Raw genomic sequence first — 21,856 nt, 5'->3', positions numbered from 1 at the left:
AGGCCAATGGCCCATCCACTCCAACACTCTGTGTCACATAAGAGAAGCCCTGTTGGATCAGGCCAATGGCCCATCCAGTCTAACACTCTGTGTCACATAAGAACATAAGAGAAGCCATGTTGGATCAGGCCAGTGGCCCATCCAGTCCAACACTCTGTGTCACATAAGAACATGAGAAGCCCTGTTGGATCAGGCCAGTGGCCCATCCAGTCCAACACTCTGTGTCACATAAGAGAAGCCCTGTTGGATCAGGCCAGTGGCCCATCCAGTCCAACACTCTGTGTCACATAAGAACATAAGAGAAGCCATGTTGGATCAGGCCAGTGGCCCATCCAGTCCAACACTCTGTGTCACATAAGAACATAAGAGAAGCCCTGTTGGATCAGGCCAGTGGCCCATCCAGTCCAACACTCTGTGTCACATAAGAGAAGCCCTGTTGGATCAGGCCAATGGCCCATCCAGTCCAACACTCTGTGTCACATAAGAACATAAGAGAAGCCATGTTGGATCAGGCCAGTGGCCCATCCAGTCCAACACTCTGTGTCACATAAGAACATAAGAGAAGCCATGCTGGATCAGGCCAATGGCCCATCCACTCCAACACTCTGTGTCACATAAGAGAAGCCCTGTTGGATCAGGCCAATGGCCCATCCAGTCCAACACTCTGTGTCACATAAGAACATAAGAGAAGCCATGTTGGATCAGGCCAATGGCCCATCCAGTCCAACACTCTGTTTCACATAAGAACATAAGAGAAGCCCTGTTGGATCAGGCCAGTGGCCCATCCAGTCCAACACTCTGTGTCACATAAGAGAAGCCCTGTTGGATCAGGCCAATGGCCCATCCAGTCCAACACTCTGTGTCACATAAGAACATAAGAGAAGCCATGTTGGATCAGGCCAATGGCCCATCCAGTCCAACACTCTGTGTCACATAAGAACATAAGAGAAGCCCTGTTGGATCAGGCCAGTGGCCCATCCAGTCCAACACTCTGTGTCACATAAGAGAAGCCCTGTTGGATCAGGCCAATGGCCCATCCAGTCCAACACTCTGTGTCACATAAGAACATAAGAGAAGCCCTGTTGGATCAGGCCAATGGCCCATCCAGTCCAACACTCTGTGTCACATAAGAACATAAGAGAAGCCCTGTTGGATCAGGCCAGTGGCCCATCCAGTCCAACACTCTGTGTCACATAAGAGAAGCCCTGTTGGATCAGGCCAATGGCCCATCCAGTCCAACACTCTGTGTCACATAAGAACATAAGAGAAGCCCTGTTGGATCAGGCCAGTGGCCCATCCAGTCCAACACTCTGTGTCACATAAGAGAAGCCCTGTTGGATCAGGCCAATGGCCCATCCAGTCCAACACTCTGTGTCACATAAGAACATAAGAGAAGCCCTGTTGGATCAGGCCAGTGGCCCATCCAGTCCAACACTCTGTGTCACATAAGAGAAGCCCTGTTGGATCAGGCCAATGGCCCATCCAGTCCAACACTCTGTGTCACAGAAGAACATAAGAGAAGCCATGTTGGATCAGGCCAATGGCCCATCCAGTCCAACACTCTGTGTCACATAAGAGAAGCCATGTTGGATCAGGCCAATGGCCCATCCAGTCCAACACTCTGTGTCACAGAAGAACATAAGAGAAGCCATGTTGGATCAGGCCAGTGGCCCCTCCAGTCCAACACTCTGTGTCACAGAAGAACATAAGAGAAGCCATGTTGGATCAGGCCAATGGCCCATCCAGTCCAACACTCTGTGTCACATAAGAGAAGCCCTGTTGGATCAGGCCAATGGCCCATCCAGTCCAACACTCTGTGTCACAGAAGAACATAAGAGAAGCCATGTTGGATCAGGCCAATGGCCCATCCAGTCCAACACTCTGTGTCACATAAGAGAAGCCATGTTGGATCAGGCCAATGGCCCATCCAGTCCAACACTCTGTGTCACAGAAGAACATTAAGAGAAGCCATGTTGGGTCAGGCCAGTGGCCCCTCCAGTCCAACACTCTGTGTCACAGAATAACATAAGAGAAGCCATGTTGGATCAGGCCAATGGCCCATCCAGTCCAACACTCTGTGTCACATAAAAACGTAACAGAAGCCATGTTGGATCAGGCCAATGGCCCCTCCAGTCCAACACTCTGTGTCACATAAGAACATAAGAGAAGCCATGTTGGATCAGGCCAGTGGCCCCTCCAGTCCAACACTCTGTGTCACAGAAGAACATAAGAGAAGCCATGTTGGATCAGGCCAGTGGCCCCTCCAGTCCAACACTCTGTGTCACAGAAGAACATAAGAGAAGCCATGTTGGATCAGGCCAATGGCCCCTCCAGTCCAACACTCTGGGTTACATAAGAACGTAACAGAAGCCATGTTGGATCAGGCCAATGGCCCCTCCAGTCCAACACTCTGTGTCACACAGTGGCAAAAATTTTTTGTGGCTAATAGCCACTGATGGACCTGTGCTCCATATTTTTATCTAAACCCCTCTTGAAGGTGGCCATGCTTGTGGCCGCCACCACCACCTCCTGTGGCAGTGAATTCCACATGTTAATCACCCTTTGGGTGAAGAAGTACTTCCTTTTATCCGTTTTAACCTGTCTGCTCAGCAATTTCATCGAATGCCCACGAGTTCTTGTATTGTGAGAAAGGGAGAAAAGGACTTCTTTCTCTACTTTCTCCATCCCATGCATTATCTTGTCAACCTCTATCATGTCACCCCGCAGTCGTCGTTTCTCCAAGCTAAAGAGTCCCAAGCATTTCAACCTTTCTTCATAGGGAAAGTCTTCCAGCCCTTTAGAGCCAAGAAGCAGATGGAATGGAGCGGTAAGTATAGCTAAGACTGAATTAACGCTGTTGGTAAGATCTGTGAGTAGCAGCAAATTAGCATACGAATAATCAAAGACAGACTCAGGCGGGCAGCCACATTGGTTTGAAGCAAAAGATCAAAGCTCGAGTCCGTTGGCACCTTCAAGACCAAGAAAGTTTAATTCTGGTATAAGCTTTAACTGAAAGGGAAGATTGGGCAGAACTGTGGCCCCCAGGTGTCCCTTGGGTTGCCAAGCCCCTGGTAGGAGCTGGGGATCCCCCAGTTTGAAGGCCCTCCCCCCCCCCGCCTCAGAGTCATCAGAAAGTGGGGGAGGGAATATCTGCTGGGCACTCCGTTATACCCTATGGAGAGAGATTCCGTTAAGGTATCATGGAGAATTGATCTGTGGGTATCTGGGGGCTCCAGAGGGGCTGTTTTTTTTCAGGAAGAGGCACCAAATTTTCAGCATAACATCTGGTGCCTCTCCTCAAAATACTCCCCAAGTTTCAAAAAGATTGGACCAGGCGGTCCAATTCTATGAGCCCCCAAAGAAGGTGCCCCCATCCGCCATTATTTCCTATGGAAGGCATGGAAAAGGAGCATGGTCCCTTTCAATCGCCAGAACTCCCTTTGGAGTTTAATTGTGCTTGTCACAACCTTGCTCCTGGCTCCAGCCCCAAAGTCTCCTGGCTCCACCCCCAAAGTCCCCAGATATTTCTTGAGTTGGACTTGGCAACCCTGGTCGTCGCTCTAGCCATCTCCCTGTGAGGAGGCCAGTCTCAGGAACTTGCTACCAGGGCATTTTGAGTCTGATCCCAAGAGAGAGGCCAAGCTCTTCCACCTTCCCCCAAGGTCGCTTGCCCCCAGACAGGTATTTTTCAGGGCCCAATCCAGCCCTGTTTCCTCTGAAGGATCAACAATCTCCAAATGACAAAACAGATACGTATGGGATTCACACCCTTTTCTGAGTAGGGGCAAAAGGCACCAGTCCCTTCTGCAAGCCACTGACCCCAAACAAAAGGTTAAACAAAATTTATCCTGAGACTACAGGTATTCTCCCAACACCATGTAACAAAAAAGGAAAGGAAAGGTCCCCTGTGCAAGCACCGGTCGTTTCCGACTCTGGGGTGATGTTGCTTTCATGATGTTTTCACGGCAGACTTTTAACGGGGTGGTTTGCCATTGCCTTCCCCAGTCTTGTATGCTTTCCCTCCAGCAAGCTGGGTGCTCATTTGACCGACCTCGGAAGGATGGAAAAGAAGACTGAGTCAACCTCGAGCCTGCTACCTGAAAAACCAGCTTCTGCCGGGGTTCAAACTCAGTTTAGGACTGCAGCTTTAACACTCTGCACCACGGACCGCACGTCATGTGTTTCGGGAGACACGAGACAAGAATGTCAGATGTTTGAGAGAAGGAAGGAAGGAAAAAAAGCAAGCAAACAGAGGGAGGGAGAGGTGGAAAGAAAGCAACTTTAAAAGTCATCTACTTACCTTAGGCCACTTGTAGAGAAATAAAAAGGTTCAGAGTTCCACAGGCACTCCCTTCTGGGACGGTCCAGCCAAAACCACCGGGGCTCCCAATAATACTTTTACTGACCCTCAAGTCATCACAGCCCCTTGCCCAAGCAAGCAAGTCCAAAAGACGACTGAAACTAGGAAGAGAAATCGCTTTTCCTAGCCCACCAGCCTCTCATTGGCAATCAAGGCCTGATGCCTTGCAGCTGGAGCTCCACCCTGGGGCTTGCCACAGAGGGTGAGAAATCCTGCAGAACTTAGGTACTAAAACTTAACTCTGGAACTACAAGGGGTTCTGCAGATTCTATAGGGGGCATCACCCCTGTGTTCTGCCTGTTGGCTACAGCCCTGGTATGTGTGTCTGTGTGTGTGTGTGGGGGGGTGTACTTGTGAATGTCCTGCATTGTGCAGGGGGTTGGACTAGATGACCCTGGTGGCCCCTTCCGACTCTAGGATTGTACAGACAATAAAACAGTTAACAGATGTGAGATGCGAGTCCAGATCAAGGGGGGGGGGGCAAACTCACTTAACGTAAGTGCCACACGGAATACACATCACTTATTTGGGAGACACGAGACATGAACATCAGATGTAGGTAGGTAGGAAGGAGAAGACTGCAGATTTATACCCCGCCCTTCTCTCTGAATCAGAGACTCAGAGAGGCTCACAATCTCCTGTATCTTCTTCCCCGACAACAGACACCCTAGGAGGTGGGTGGGGCTGAGAGGGCTCTCACAAGCTGCCCTTTCAAGGACAACTCCTACGAGAGCTATGGCTGACCCAAGGCCATTCCAGCAGCTGCAAGTGGAGGAGGAAGAAGAAGAAGAAGATATTGGATTTATATCCCGCCCTCCACTCCGAAGAGTCTCAGAGCAGCTTACAATCTCCTTTACCTTCCTCCCCCACAACAGACACCCTGTGAGGTGGGTGGGGCTGAGAGGGCTCTCACAGCAGCTGCCCTTTCAAGGACAACTCCTGCGAGAGCTATGGCTGACCCAAGGCCATTCCAGCGGCTGCAAGTGGAGGAGCGGGGAATCAAACTGGGCACTCCCAGATAAGAGTCCGTGCACTTAACCACTACACCAAACTGACTCTCAGGAAGGAAGGAAAATAGAGGGAGGGAGAGGTGGCAAGAAAGCAACTTTAAATGCATTCTCCAATCTGCCAGCTGACTTGGTGATTTCAAGAGAGAAATGTTTTTCTCTGAGCTGGACAATGGGGGCTTTGAGCCACGTGTGGCTCCCGAGTTTGGCCACTCTTGTCCAGAGGCACTGGAGGTATGCTAATTTGCTGCTATTTACAGGTCTTACCTGCTACAGGTCTTAGCCATACTTACTGCTCAGCTACTTATACATCTTGAATTCCCTCCAACCCTCTACCTATATGTGATGGTTGGCAAAATCTGTTCCAGTGTATCTGATGAAGTGTGCGTGCACACAGAAGATCATACCCAGATTTGAACTTTGTTGGTGTTTAAAGTATTTTATTTATTGCACTTGCATCCCGCCCTCCCCAAACGGGCTCAGTACCACTGGACTCTTCCTTCAGACCGACATGGCTACCTACCGGAATCCATGCAAAAAGACTTCGAATCGAGACCAGCAGCACCTAATTTTGGAAGCAGGAGCTGCCCTCTGAAAAAGCCCAGCTGGAAATCATTTCCCTATAAGACCACACCCCATGACATCACCCTTGTTTCACACAGGGCTTTTGTTGTAGAAGAGACCCAGCAGGGACTCATTTGCCTATTAGGCCACACCCCTGACATCACCATTGTTTCATGCAGTTAGTGCATGACTGCAGTTAGTGCAGAACGCGGCAGCCAGGCTGTTGTTGGGACTCCCAAAACGGGAACATATACAGCCGGGGCTACGTGGACTGCACTGGCTGCCGATCATATACCGAGTCCAGTACAAAGTGTTGGTCATTACCTTTAAAGCCTTATATGGCCGAGGACCGGCCTACCTGAGGGACCGTCTCTCCCCGTATGAACCCCAGAGGGCACTGAGATCAGTTGGGAAAAATCTAATGACCATCCCCGGGCCGAGGGAGACTAAATATCAGAATACTAGGGTACGGGCATTTTCAGTCGCGGCCCCTACCCTATGGAACCGACTCCCCGAGGAGGTGCGGGCCCTGCGGAACCTTGACCAGTTCCGCAGGGCCTGCAAGACCGCCCTTTTTAAACTCGCATACCTGGACTGTTAAGAAGATCGGCAGTTAAGCACCCGCCAACGCGGTTAAGACCATACCGCTGAATAACTGCACTTACTGGATTGTTTTAATGTTATTAAGTTAATATTTACTGTTTTATTGTTAAATTTAAAGTTTTAACCACTGTATGTTTTTATGAAATGTTGTTAGCCGCCCTGAGCCTGCCGAGGTGGGGAGGGCGGGATAGAAATAAAATTTTTATTATTATTATTATTATTATTATTATTATTATTATTATTATTATTATTATTCAGGGCTTTTTTGTAGAAAAAGCCAGCAGGAACTCATTTGCCTATTAGGCCACACACCCCTGACATCACCATTCTTTCACACAGGGCTTTTTTCATCGAAAAAGCCGAGCAGGAACTCATTTGCCTATTAGTCCACACCCCCTGACATCACCATTGTTTCACACAGAGCTTTTTTTTTTTTAGAAAAAGCCCAGCAGGAACTCTTCTGCCTATTAGGCCACACCCCCTGACATCACCATTGTTTCACACAGGGCTTTTTCCGTCAAAAAAGCCCAGCAGGGACTCATTTGCCTATTAGGCCACACCCCCTGACATCACCATTGTTTCACACAGAGCTTTTTTTTTTTAGAAAAAGCCCAGCAGGAACTCTTTTGCCTATTAGGCCACACCCCCTGACATCACCATTGTTTCACACAGGGCTTTTTTTGTCGAAAAAGCCCAGCAGGGACTCATTTGCCTATTAGGCCACATCCCTGACATCACCATTGTTTCACACGGGGCTTTTTAAAAGAAAAGGCCCAGCAGGAACTCATTTGCATATTAGGCCACACCCCCAATGCCAAGCCAGCAGGCGCAGCATGCCTGCTCAAAAAAAGCCCTGTTCCCAGCGCATGGGGGTCCCGCACAGGCCATCGTGATGCAAATTTGGGCAGATGCGCAGAAGGAAGCTTCAAGGAGAGCATCCCAGGTGAGTAGTCCCAGGGGATTCTGCTGCAAGGCTGAGGGCCCAGCCCCCCTGCCTGCCCCACCTTCAGCTTTGTGGAAGGGGCAGGGGGCTCAGGGCTCCAGGGTGCCAACGCTGCTCGCACACAGTGCATCCTTCTTCTTCCTCCTCTTCCTGTGCTGCTTGGGTCACAGCTGGGTGCGCACTTGCAGCTTGGTACTGAAATAAAGTCAGGAGCATTGTAGTGGAAAGGACTGTGGAGCCCATTGTGTGGGAAATCGGAGATCATCACTAATGCTTACTGCGGGCTCCGTTTGTACAGCTGAGCGAGAGCAAGAGCCGGAGGAGAGTCCGGGGGAGTAGGCGGGGGGGCGGGGCTGGGGGAAAGGCAGAGAGAAATTTGCAAGAAATTTGCATGTGGATGCCGATCAGGGCCACTGCGAGCTGTTCATTCCTTGCATCTCCAGAACCACTGGGCCGCTCTTCCAGAGAGCTGTATGGCTGAGCTGAAATTTGAACACAAGCCTAGTCGGATGTACGTTATGCTACGTCAGCTCAGCAGAGAATTCGACATGCCTCCAAGGCAGTAGCAAGTGCCCTGTGGTGAGTGGTAAAGCTGCAGTATTGCAGTCCTAAGCTCTGCTCACAACCTGAGTTCGATCCCGGCGGAAGCAGGGTTCAGGTAGCCGGCTCCAGGTCGACTCAGCCTTCCATCCTTCCGAGGTTGGTAAAATGAGGACCCAGCTTGCTGGGGGGGGGGGGAAGTGTAGACGACTGGGGAAGGCAATGGCAAACCACCCTGTCAAAAGTCTGCCATGAAACCGTGAAAACAACGTCACCCCAGAGTCGAAAAGGTTAAAACGCTTGGGGCTCCTTAGCTTGGAGAAATGTCGACTGCGGGGTGACATGATAGAGGTTTACAAGATTATGCATGGGATGGAGAAAGTAGAGAAAGAAGGACTTTTCTCCCTTTCTCACAATACAAGAACTCATGGGCATTCAATGAAATTGCTGAGCAGACAGGTTAAAATGCATTTTAAAAAGTCCTTCACCCAAAGGGTAATTAACATGTGGAGTTCACTGCCACAGGAGGTGGTGGTGGCTACAAGCATAGACAGCTTCAAGAGGGAGTTAGATAAAAATATGGAGCAGAGGTCTATCAGTGGCTATTAGCCACAGTATATGTGTGTGTGTGTGTGTGTGTGTGTGTGTATACACATACACACATATATTGGCCACTGTGTGACACAGAGTGTTGGACTGGATAGGCCATTGGCCTGATCCAACATGGCTTCTCTTATGTTCTTAAAACGACTGGTGCTTCCACAGGCAACTACCTTTACCTTTTTATCAAGGCAGTAAAGGGGGAAAGTCAGTTAGCAGCTACTGAGGGGGCTTAGTGAGGGCAGCTGGCCAGGCAACGCAGGACCACTGTCCTTTCTTGAGGCTCAGTGCCTGTTGCTGAGTCCTGGGAAAGCTGCTGAACATCAGAAAAAACCTAACTTTAAGGCAGCTACACCCTAAAGAGCTCACAATCAGCTCATCCAAACTCATCCCCACAGATGTCAGGCGATAAGGGACTCCTTTTAATATTCTCAATTGCTTCGCCTGTGCCATGGAAACTCCATACAGATATCTGGACAGCTATGGTAAACCTAGGCAGCAGGAAAAAAAGAGTTGTTGTGTCCTAGGCTCAAATGGGAGAACTGTTACTTTGGAGGGAAGCCGAACAGGCCAGAGCTGGAACTCCACACCAGGGTTCCAGAGAAGTCCTAAGTGTGTCCAATCAGGGGAAGGTGAAACATAAGTAGCCAATCAACATCCAGGCTCATAGTGTACCCTGATAGGCCCTTAGGGCCCTGTAAATAGCCAATCCGTGTAGATAGTTAAGGACCAATCAGAAGGGGGCAAGAATTGTATAAAAGAGCGGGCAGTTTGAACTGGGGTTTAGTTCCTGAAGTAAAGCTTATTGAAATCACTCTCCGACTCTGGTCTCTTACTGCGCCGACCCCAGTACTTCACAAAAGTAGAGACATCACACTGCTCACAAAAGTCCATATAGTCAAAGCAGTGGTATTCCCGGTAGTAATGTATGGCTGTGAGAGCTGGACCATAAGGAAGGCCGAGCTCAGAAGAACAGATGCTTTCAAACTGTGGTGCTGGAGAAGACTCTTGAGAGTCCCTTGCACTGCAAGAAGATCTGATCAGTCAGTCCTAAGGGAAATCAACCCAGACTGTTCCCTGGAAGGTCAGATGCTGAAGCTGAAGCTCAAATACTTTGGCCACCCAATGAGAAGGGAGCCCTCACTGGAGAAGACCCTGATGCTGGGCAAGATCGAAGGGAAAAGAAGAAGGGGATGGCAAAGGATGAGATGGTTAGACAGTGTTCTCAATGCAACGAACATGATTTGAGAGAACTTAGGAGGACAGTGGAAGATACAAGGGCCTGGCGTGACGTGGTTCTTGGGGCTGTGAAGAGTCGGATTCGACGGTGTGACTAAACAACAACAACAAAAATACATAGATCAGGAGTCTCCAACCTTTTGGACCCTGAAAGGCACCTATGGAATTCTGTCACAGAAAGACAGCCTCAGCCTCAAAATGGCTGCCACAAGAGGTGGAGCCAAGTCACAAAATGGCTGCTGAAGCTTGCCTTCAGTCACACAGCGAAGATCCTTGCGCTGGGGCGGCAGCTGCTCCCAAAGCAACATTTTAAAAAATCTGCACAGTCAATCAGAAGCCTCACCTCACCTGCCCGTTTTCTAAAATAGGAAAAGCGTTGGTGGGCACCACAACTGGGGACCCCTGATAGAGACAGGGCCAGAGGAAGAGGAAAGGGAGAAATGAAAGAAGGGCAGGCAGGCATATAAAACTGGGATCCCGTTCCGAGACCAGAAGTCCTTTATTACATGTTCACACAGACTATTCCTTGTGTCAGTTCTTGTGCAACCGTTCTTAGGCAACAGACTTGTCACACAGAGCAGCTGTTCTGGGCTGCCCCCAGTAGGCCCTGAATCTCCCTTGACCCTCTCCCGCCTCTCTCCCTTTCATATCCCCCGCTGGCCCTGGTCTCCACATTTGGCCCAAGGTTTCTCTTTCAGACCAAGGTCTCTGAGGGAAGCACTGAAGGCTGATTCAAATAGGAAGCGGCCTTCTCGCATCTGGCCCGAGGCCTGTCTCCAAGATCAGCAGCTCTCCAAGGTCTCGGGCAGAAAGCAGCTAATGCTGAAGCATCTGGCACTGAAGTATGAGGTTTTGTACCAGACTTTTCAGGTTTTGTATCGGGCTTTCTTTTGCAGCAGAAGCTTCTTTGCATATTCAGTCACACACCCCTGATGTCGCCAAGAAGAAGACGACGACTGCAGAGCGGCTTACAATCTCCTAGATCTTCTCCCCCACCCACAACAGACACCCTGTGAGGTGGGTGGGGCTGAGAGGGCTCTCACAGCAGCTGCCCTTTCAAGGACAACTCCTGTGATAGCGATGGCTGACCCAAGGCCATTCCAGCAGCTGCAAGTGAAGGAGTGGGGAATCAAACCCGGTTCTCTCAGATAAGAGTCCGCTCACTTAACCACTATGGCTGACCCAAGGCCATTCCAGCAGGTACAAGTGGAGGAGTGGGGAATCAAACCCAGTTCTCCCAGATAAGAGTCCGCTCACTTTACCATTATGGTTGACCCAAGGCCATTCCAGCAGCTGCAAGTGGAGGAGTGGGGAATCAAGCCTAGTTCTCCCAGATAAGAGTCCGCTCACTTAACCACTACACCAAACTGGCTCTCTATTAGAGCTCTGGCTGACACAAAGCCATTCCAGCAGGTGCAAGTGGAGGAGTGGGGAATCAAACCTGGTTCTCCCAGATAAGAGAGCTATGGCTGACCCAAGGCCATTCCAGCAGCTGCAAGTGGAGGAGTGGGGAATCAAACCTAGTTCTCCCAGATAAGAGTCCGCACACTTAACCACTACACCAAACTGGCTCTCTGTTAGAGCTCTGGCTGACCCAAGGCCATTCCAGCAGGTGCAAGTGGAGGAGTGGGGAATCCAACCCAGTTCTCCCAGATAAGAGTCCATATACTTAACCACTACACCACACTGGCTCTTCCTGTATGACGAGCCCTGTAAGCTCTTGGAGGATTGGCTACATCAGGGGTGTGTGGCCTAATAGGCAAAGGACTTCCTGCTACAAAACAAGCCCTAGAGACAACTGGGCAGGGGGCATGATAGAGGTTTATAAAGCTATGCATGGGGCAGAGAGAGCTGACAAAGGGAATCTTTTCTCCTTCTCCCAAGGTGCTAGACCTCAAGAGCATCCAATGGAGCTGAAGGACAGACCAAATGCTACCAAATGTTACACAGAGAGTGACTGAAATGTGGAATTCGCTGTCAGAAGATCTAGCGATGGCCACAGGGATGAACAGGTCTAAGAGGATTTAGATAGATTCGTGGAGGAGGGGTCTTTCTGTGGCTACTAATCGTGGTGTCTGAGGGGAATGTCCACATTCAGAAGCAGTCAGCCCCTGAATCTCAAAGACAGGAGACCACATCGGCGGAAGGTCTTGGCCTCTGTGCTAGGGCTGCCCATCCCCAGGAATCCCCCAATTTGGAAGCCCTCCTCCTGCTTCAGGGTCATCAGAAAGTGTGTGTGTGGGGGGGGAAATGTCTGCTGGGAACTCCATTATTCCCTATGGAGACTTATTCCTATAGGAAATAATGGAGAATTGATCCGCGGGTATCTGGGGCGCTGGGGAGGCTGTTTTTTTGAGGTAGAGGCACCTCATTTTCAGCATAGCATCCAATGCCTCTACCCAAAATACCCCCCATGTTTCAAAAGGATTGGACCAGGGGGTCCAATTCTATGAGCCCCCAAAGAAGGTGCCCCTATCCTTCATTATTTCCTATGGAAGGAAGGCATTGAAAAGGTGTGCCGTCCCTTTAAATGTGATGGCCAGAGCTCCCTTTGGGGTTCAGTAATGCTCGTCACATCCTTGTTCCTGGCTCCACCCCCAAAGTCTCCTGGCTCCACCCCCAAAGTCCCCAGATATTTCTTGAATTGGACTTGGCAACCCTAGCTCTGTGCCCTGTTATTGGTTCTCCAGAGCAGGGGTCCCCAACCCCCGGACCGTGTACCGGTCCGAGTCCACGATCTGTTAACAACCGGGCCGTGAGTTGTATATCATTATATATCACAATGTAGTAATAATAATAAGACGACGACACTGGATTTATATTCTGCCCTCCGCTCCGAATCTCCGAGTGACTCACAATCTCCTTTACCTTCCTCCCCCACAACAGACACCCTGTGAGGTGGGTGGGGCTGAGAGAGCTCTCCTCAGAAGCTGCCCTTTCAAGGACATCTCTCCCAGAGCCATGGCTGACCCGAGGCCATTCCAGCAGATGCAAGTGGAGGAGTGGGGAATTAAACCCGGTTCTCCCAGATAAGAGTCCGCACACTTCACCACCACACTAAAATAAAGTGCACAATTGTATCCTCCTGAAACCATCACACACACACACATACACACGGTCCGTGCAAAAACTGTCTTCCACAAAACCGGTCCCTGGTGCTAAAAACGTAGGAGACCGCTGCTCCAGAGGAACTGATTGGCCACTGTGTGAGACAGGAGGCTGAACTGGATGGACCACTGGCCTGACCCAGAAGGGTTCTTCTTGCGTGCTTATCAGGGAAGGCCTCAGCCTTTCTGCCCTGTTGTTGGCCCTCCATAGGAACTAGTTGGCCACTGTGTGGAACAGGATGCTGGACTAGATGAACCATTGATCTGACTATTGGTTCTTATATGTTCTGCTGAAAAATAAGCACGCTATTTGCCTTTGCGATAGCATCAGAAGAAGAAGAATTGCAGATTTATATGCCGCCCTTCTCCCTGAATCAGAGACTCAGAGCGGCTTACAATTGCCTAGATCTTCTCCCCCCACAACAGACACCCTGTGAGGTGGGTGGGGTTGAGAGGGCTATCACAGCAGCTGCCCTTTCAAGGACAACCTCTGCCAGAGCTATGGCTAACCCAAGGCCATTCCAGCAGGTGCAAGTGGAGGAGTGGGGAATCAAACCCGGTTCTCCCAGATAAGAGTCCACACACTTAACCACTACACCAAACTGGCTCTTAACCACTACACCAAACTGGAAATGTCTGCTGGGCACTCCATTCTTCCCTATGGAGACCGATTCCCACAGGGTATAATGGAGAATGGATCTGCAGGTATCTGGAGCTCTGAGGGGGCTGTTTTTTGAGACAGAGGCACCAAATTTGCAGCATAGCATCCGATGTGTCTCGTCAAAACACCCTCCAAGTTTCACCAAACAGAAGCTGCAGTGTGGTAGCACTTGGTGGTTTACTGCAGCTTATAGATGAAGAATTTCAGTTTGCATTACCTGTAAAGGTACAGACTGATCTGAAATGGGGAAAAAGGGATTGGCATTTCTCTGGAAACAACTCTGGGGTCGCTTAGAATGCAGCTGGTTACCTCCCCGAGTTCCATATGTCTTGGTATGAAGAAGTACTTCAAGGACTTCTGCATAAAGGATGGTGTGGAGTTCCTTTCTGTTGCCCCAGAAGGTAGGGCCAGAAGCAATGGGTTGAAATTAAATCAGACGTTTCGGCTCAACATTAGGAAGAACTTCCTGACCGTTAGAGCAGTTCCTGAGTGGAACAGGCTTCCTCCTTGGGAGGTGGTGGGCTCTCCTTCCTTGGAGGTTTTTAAACAGAGGCTGGAGGGCCATCTGACAGCCATGCTGACTCTGTGAATTTAGGGGGAGGGGTTTGTGAATTTCCTGCATTGTGCAGGGGGGTGGACTAGATGACCCTGGGGGATCTCCCTCCAACTCTATGTTCCCAAGAGAGTTATCAGCGGGCAGGTGAGTTTCAGGTCTCACCAATTCTGTTCCATCTCCTGGGATTCCTCCTCATTTCTTGGGAAATTCTGCCCAAGGCTCCCCCCGTTGCATGCCAGGACACGCTTGGAAATTTCTTGCGCTAAACAAATTAGACAATACGTTTATTTATAGTTTCCACAACCGAGGCAAAAGGCTTTTTGCACATTCTTAGTGGCTTGCGCTAATTGGAAATGACAACTTGTGCGCGGGGCTGATGGGTCACTAAAGGGGACCAGCTGGGATTGGCCGCTGACACCGCATCCGTTCACGGTTTGGTGCTGGGCGACGCAGAACCAGATGCTAATGACCAAAATAAACAAGGGACACCCCCCGGGGAACTGGGTGGCTGAGGATTTGGGCTGATCGATGCTCGGTTTCTAAAGCGAAGGCATCGGGCCTCCGGCCTTCGGGGAACCGTGTTCTCTCACCAGAAGCCGTTCTCTCCTAATTCCAGCTGCATCTGCGCAACCAGTGAGGAGGAAAAGGCCCTCTGTACATGCTCAAAGGCAGGGGTGGCCAAACTGCAGCTTGGGAGCCGCATGTTGCTCTTTCACGCATATAGTGTGGTTCTCAAAGCCCCCATGTCAGCCAGCGTGGAGAAGGCAGATTCTCTCTTTACGTAATTTCTCCATGCTAAGCCAGCCAGCTACTTGAAGAATGCATTTTAAAGTTAAAGTTGCTTTCCTTCCATCTCTCCCTCCAAATCCTCCCTCCCCATCTATTTTCCTTCCTTCCTTCCTTCCTTCCTTCCTTCCTTCCTTCCTTCCTTCCTTCCTTCCTTCCTTCCTTCCTTCCTTCCTTCCTTCCTTCCTTCCTTCCTTCCTTCCTTCTCTCAAACATCTGACATTTATTCTATGTGGCTCTTCTGTTAAGCAAGCTTGGCCACCCCCCCCCCCCCCCGATCAAAGGCACATTATTTAGCACTGGATCACATTTCAAAACTGAACCCTCGAGCTGGAAACAAGCTCAGGCGTTGAATCCTGGCTTAGATTAAGCTCCCGAGTCCCGGTCTCATGCTGCTGTTTAAAACAAAGCCAAAGAGGGGGTGGGTTGTCATGATTCTGCCGCTTTTGTCCTAGGGGCCGGCATAAACAGATGAGTGGGACAACTGTTATCATTTTGGGATGCAGGAATGAAGGCAACATTCAATGAGAGGAGGAGCTGCAAGTGGAGGAGTGGGGAATCAAACCCAGTTCTCCCAGATAAGAGTCCACTCACTTAACCACTATGGCTGACCCAAGGCCATTCCAGCTGCTGCAAGTGGAGGAGTGGGGAATCAAACCTGTTCTCCCAGATAAGAGTCCGCTCACTTCACCACTACACCCAGCTGGCTCTCTATTAGAGCTATGGCTGACCCAAGGCCATTCCAGTAGCTGCAAGTGGAGGAGTGGGGAATCAAACCCGGTTCTCCCAGATAAGAGTCCACGCCCTTAACCACTACACCTAACTGGCTCTCTATTAGAGCTATGGCTGACCTAAGGCCATTCCAGCAGGTACAACTGGAGGAGTGGGAAATCAAACCCGATTCTCCCAGATAAGAGTCCATGCACTTAACCACTTAACCACTACACCCAGCTGGCTCTCTATTAGAGCTATGGCTGACCCAAGGCCATTCCAACTGCTGCAAGGGGAGGAGTGGGGAATCAAACCCGGTTCTCCCAGATAAAAGTCCATGCACTTAACCACTTAACCACTACACCCAACTGGCTCTCTATTAGAGCTTTGGCTGACCCAAGGCCATCCCAGCAGCTGCAAGTGGAGGAGGGGGGAATCAAACCCGGTTCTCCCAGATTAGAGTCTGCTCACTTCACCACTACACCCAGCTGGCTCTCTATTAGAGCTATGGCTGACCCAAGGCCATCCCAGCAGCTGCAAGTGGAGGAGGGGGGAATCAAACCTGGTTCTCCCAGATAAGAGTCCGCTCACTTAACCACTACACCCAGCTGGCTCTCTATTAGAGGTATGGCTGACCCAAGGCCATTCCAACTGCTGCAAGGGGAGGAGTGGGGAATCAAACTCGGTTCTCCCAGATAAGAGAGCGATGGCTGACCCAAGGCCATTCCAGCAGCTGCAAGTGGAGGAGTGGGGAATCAAACTCAGTTCTCCCAGATAAGAGAGCGATGGCTGATCCAAGGCCATTCCAGCAGCTGCAAGTGGAGGAGTGGGGAATCAAACCTGGTTCTCCCAGATAAGAGAGCTACGGCTGACCCAAGGCCATTCCAACTGCTGCAAGGGGAGGAGTGGGGAATCAAACCCGGTTCTCCCAGATAAGAGAGCGATGGCTGATCCAAGGCCATTCCAGCAGCTGCAAGGGGAGGAGTGGGGAATCAAACTCGGTTCTCCCAGATAAGAGAGCGATGGCTGATCCAAGGCCATTCCAGCAGCTGCAAGGGGAGGAGTGGGGAATCAAACTCAGTTCTCCCAGATAAGAGAGCGATGGCTGACCCAAGGCCATCCCAGCAGCTGCAAGTGGAGGAGTGGGAAATCAAACCCGGTTCTCCCAGATTAGAGTCCGCTCACTTCACCACTAGCTCTCACCAAATTGCGGATAAATACCCACCCGCTAGAAATTACTAGGACATACAGAGGATAGGTTAGGTATTTTCTTCTTTAATAGAAAGTGCCCCACGTGCGGGCAGAGGGGAAATGAGGTTAAAAAGGAATGTGGGTCCGTTTCTCTCATGCGCGGATTAACAAGCAGCAAAAGACGTCAGGAATGGTCTACAAGGTTCAAGCATCTACGCCGTGGCCGCTCAGGACTTCGTGGATCCTTGCGCCTTCTGGATTTCCTGCGGGCAGAGGGAGGGAAGGCGTTATTTATTTAGGAAGCCCCGTGGCGCAGAGTGGCAAAGCTGCAGTATTGCAGTCCTAAGCTCCGCTCACAACCTGAATTCGATCCCGGCAGAAGCTGGGTTCAGGTAGCCGGCTTGAGGTTGACTCAGCCTTCCATCTTTCCGAGGTCGATCAAAGGAGGACCTAACTTGCTGGGGGGGAAAGTGTAAATGACCGGGGAAGGCGATGGCAAACCACCCCATTAAAAAGTCTGCCGTGACAACGTCATGATGTGACCTCACCCCAGAGTTGGACGCAAGTAGCGCTCGCACAGGGGACTACCTTGGGGAAGGACGGTGGCTCAGTGGTAGAGCATCTGTTTGGTAAGCAGAAGGTCCCAGGTTCAATCCCCGGCATCTCCAATTAAGAAGGGTCCAGGCAAATAGGCGTGAAAGACCTCAGCTTGAGAGCCTGGAGAGCCATGAATGGGGCTGTGGCTCAGTGGTAGAGCATCTGCTGGGTAAGCAGAAGGTCCCAGGTTCAATCCCCGGCATCTCCAACTAAAAAGGGTCGAGGCAAGTAGGCGTGAAAAACCTCAGCTTGAGACCCTGGAGAGCCGCTGCCAGTCTGAGTAGACAAGACTGACTTTGATGGATCGAGGGGGGTCTGATTCAGTATAAGGCAGCTTCATATGTTCATATGTTCACAAGGAATGAAGGCAACTTTAAGGGAGGGATGGTAGCTCAGTGGCAGAGCATCTGCTTGGTAAGCAGAGGGTCCCAGGTTCAATCCCTGACATCTCCAACTAAAAAGGGTCCAGGCAAATAGGCGTGAAAAACCTCAGCTTGTGACCCTGGAGAGCCGCTGCCAGTCTGAGTAGATAATACTGACTTTGATGGACCAAAGAGGGTCTGATTCAGTAGAAGGCAGCTTCATAGGTTCATATGTTCTTTAGAGGAGGGACAGTGGCTCAGTGGCTGAGCATCTGCTTGGGAAGCAGAAGGTCCCAGGTTCAATCCCCGGCATCTCCAACTAAAAAGGGTCCAGGCAAATAGGTGTGAAAAACCTCAGCTGGAGACCCTGGAGAGCCATGAATGGGGCTGTGGCTCAGTGGCAGAGCATCTGCTTGGGAAGCAGAAGGTCCCAGTTTTAATCCCTGGCATCTCCACTAAAAAAGTGTCCAGGCAAATAGGCATGAAAAACCTCAGCTGGAGACCCTGGAGAGCCGCTGCCAGTCTGAGTAGACAAGACTGACCAAGGGTCTTGACTCAGTATAAGGCATCTTCATATGTTCAGATATGCTCAAACCAAACGGCAACGCGAGGAGATCTCTACCCGCTTTAGCATTTTAGTCAAAGGGACCTTGCTGTCCGAAACGTGTTCCACAGGGCTGGGGAAAAGACTGAAAGGTCAAACAGCCCAGCGTTAGCTCATCCATCCCGGCGACCGTTTGCAGAACGCAACCAGACTGCAACTGCATCCCGCAAGCCAAGAGGAGAAAAACAAGACAGCGTAGAAATAGCTGCAAAGAGGAAAGCGGGAAATTGCTTCGGCGGGGGGAGGAGGGGGAAACCTGACATGGGGTTCAGAGCAAGTGACCCAAACAATACACTCATAGGCCGCGAATGCAGATCAAGACAGGTAGCCGCGTTGGTCTGCGGCAGTAGAAAAGAGCAAGAGTCCAGTAGCTCCTTAAAAGTCTAACAGAATTTGAGGCAGGGGAACTGCTCGCTTGCTCACGAACAGTTAGAGATGGTTGACTCGCAACTAATAAGCGCAAGACAACGCATCCTCCTGGACTGAATCAAGACCTAGGTTTCCTGTCTCGTCGCCAACGCTGATTTCTCCAAGCTTGTGTATCACACCTAATCCAATCACGCCAGCCGTTGTCATTCGGCATCTGAAATTACTCCACTCTCCAAGGTATAAGGACAGATGGACTCACGTTCTAGCTGTATCTGCAGAAGCAAGCAGTGACTCACAGGACTCCTGTTCTTTCATGGGCTATGAGTACTAATTTTTAAAGCTCTCCTGCTTTGTGGAGAGGTGGGAATCCCTTCCATTTGTATTATTGGTGAGATTCTGATTCCAGGCCAGGAGAAGAAGAGGAAGGAGAAGAAGGAGGAGGAGGATATTGGATTTATACCTGCCCTTCACTACCTGAAGGAGTCTCAGAGCGGCTTACAATCTCCTTTCCCTTTCCCTCCCCAGAACAGACACCCTGTGAGGTAGGTGAGGCTGAGAGAGCTCTCACAGAAACTGCTCTTTCCAGAACAGCTGTGACAGACTGATGACTGACCCAAGGCCATTCCAGCAGCTGCCAAGTGGAGATGTGGGGAATCAAACCTGGTTCTCCCAGATAAGAGTCCGCACACTTCACCACTACACCAAATAGACATGCACCTCCCATTCCATCTGTGGTGGAACTTTCTTCTGACATGAGGAACTTGTTCTACCAGCACCTTTGGCATTCTGACACAGTGTGGCGGGCACAGCCACAAAATGGCTGTCACAGGAAGCCGAGCCAGCCACAAAAATGGCTGCCACAGGAGACTGAGCCAGCCACAAAAATGGCTGCTCCCATTTTCCTGCAGTCACACAGCATAGCTCCTTAGGCAGCGGTGGCAACTACTGCTAAGGAAACATTAAAAAAAAACAACCCTGCCCTGCCAGTCAAATCTCCAATAGCCAATCAGAAGTCATGCTGGGCATAAGCCCCACCCTGCCTGGCCCACTTTCTAAAAACCCCTGGTGGGTACTGGGAAATGTAGGAAGGGTCTCCACACTGGGAACCCCAGCTGTAGAAGCTCACGCTACGGGGGAAGCCCTTTTGAGCTCCGAAAACTCACCTCAGCGAGAATCTCCCTCAGTTCGCAATACGCCATGTCTAAATCGTCGTTAACGATGATCAAATCGAAAAGGCCAGGCTCTTTACCTGCCAAATCAAGACACCCCCCCCCAATAAAAAAAAACATTTAGATGAACTTAAGAGACACATAGTTATAAAAGATTACAGGTTTTCACGGCTGGTAACATCATTTTGTAGCAGCTCTCCAGCAGCCCTGGCCCCACTCAATGCACAGCAGCCAAGAAGGTCAGAGCACCTGCTCCGGCTGCAACGCCACTGAGGATGTTCTCCGCAGCCGAGAACAAAACGTCTGGAAGGAAAACTTTCTCCAGTAGAACACGGCACTTGAGCCCGAAAGATTCTACAAACCCTAAAGACAAATAGTTCTTTGTGAGTCCTTTTCAGACTTCCATCTGTACAAACCCGTCAAGATTGCTTTGGAAGATGATGTGAGCGGCCCAAGGTCACCCAGTAAACCCAGTGACAGGGTGAGGATTTGAACCCAGGGCCTCCTCTCCACTCTGCAATGGACAGCATGGACTATGCATGCCCTGTCGTTGACTAAGCTAAGGGGTAGGCACCCTCCATTCTTTCCTTCTTCGATCACCTATTTTGCATTTTCCAAAGGAAATGTACTTACTCTGTTTTTATCCTACTGTTCCTTTAAAGGAACTTGGGTTGCTATACATTGTCCCCCCCTCCCCGGTTTTATCCAAACAACAAGCCTGTGAGGTTGGGGAGGCAAAGGGACAGAGAGAAAGAGATCACCTCAAATTCATCCAGCAAGCAGAGTGGGGGATCTGAACTCAGGTCTTCCAGTTCATAAGAACATAAGAGAAGCCCTGTTGGATCAGGCCAGTGGCCCATCCAGTCCAACACTCTGTGTCACAAAAGAACAGAAGAGAAGCCATGTTGGATCAGGCCAATGGCCCATCCAGTCCAACACTCTGTGTCACATAAGAACATAAGAGAAGCCATGTTGGATCAGGCCAATGGGCCATCCAGTCCAACACTCTGTGTCACATAAGAACATAAGAGAAGCCATGTTGGATCAGGCCAATGGCCCATCCAGTCCAACACTCCGTGTCACATAAGAGAAGCTCTTTTGGATCAGGCCAATGGCCCATCCAGTCCAACACTCTGTGTCACAAAAGAACATAAGAGAAGCCCTGTTGGATCAGGCCAATGACCCATCCAGTCCAACACTCTGAGTCACATAAGAACATAAGAGAAGCCCTGTTGGATCAGGCCAATGGGCCATCCAGTCCAACACTCTGTGTCACATAAGAACATAAGAGAAGCCATGTTGGATCAGGCCAATGGCCCATCCAGTCCAACATTCTGTGTCTCATAAGAACATAAGAGAAGCCATGTTGGATCAGGCCAATGGCCCCTCCAGTCCAACATTCTGTGTCTCATAAGAACATAAGAGAAGCCATGTTGGATCAGGCCAATGGCCCCTCCAGTCCAACATTCTGTGTCACATAAGAACATAAGAGAAGTCATGTTGGATCAGGCCAGTGGCCCATCCAGTCCAACACTCTGTGTCACATAAGAACATAAGAGAAGCCATGTTGGATCAGGCCAGTGACCCATCCAGTCCAACACTCTGTGTCACATAAGAACATAAGAGAAGCCATGTTGGATCAGGCCAATGGCCCATCCAGTCCAACATTCTGTGTCTCATAAGAACATAAGAGAAGCCATGTTGGATCAGGCCAATGGCCCCTCCAGTCCAACATTCTGTGTCTCATAAGAACATAAGAGAAGCCATGTTGGATCAGGCCAATGACCCCTCCAGTCCAACATTCTGTGTCACATAAGAACATAAGAGAAGTCATGTTGGATCAGGCCAGTGGCCCATCCAGTCCAACACTCTGTGTCACATAAGAAC

General features: G+C 50.3%; 1 protein-coding gene across 2 annotated transcripts in view; it reads right to left on the bottom strand.

The window, feature by feature from the left end:
* Nucleotides 1-16,932: 16,932 nt before the first annotated feature.
* Nucleotides 16,933-21,856, bottom strand: part of GUK1 (guanylate kinase 1) — a 42,024-nt gene continuing 37,100 nt past the window's right edge. For both annotated transcript variants that reach the window (XM_060247926.1, XM_060247927.1), the window contains exons 7-8: nt 19,964-20,049; nt 16,933-17,131 (exon numbers count right to left, since the gene is read on the bottom strand). In XM_060247926.1, the coding sequence (XP_060103909.1) occupies nt 17,096-17,131; nt 19,964-20,049 (122 nt within the window). In that variant the 3' untranslated portion in view covers nt 16,933-17,095. The remainder of the gene's footprint in view (nt 17,132-19,963; nt 20,050-21,856) is intronic.

Source organism: Heteronotia binoei, chromosome 10 (genome assembly GCF_032191835.1).
Source record: "Heteronotia binoei isolate CCM8104 ecotype False Entrance Well chromosome 10, APGP_CSIRO_Hbin_v1, whole genome shotgun sequence".
In the NCBI taxonomy this organism is placed as follows: domain Eukaryota; kingdom Metazoa; phylum Chordata; class Lepidosauria; order Squamata; family Gekkonidae; genus Heteronotia; species Heteronotia binoei.
The sequence above is the reverse complement of the archived record's forward strand: the minus strand, read 5'-3'. Positions and strand labels throughout refer to the sequence as shown.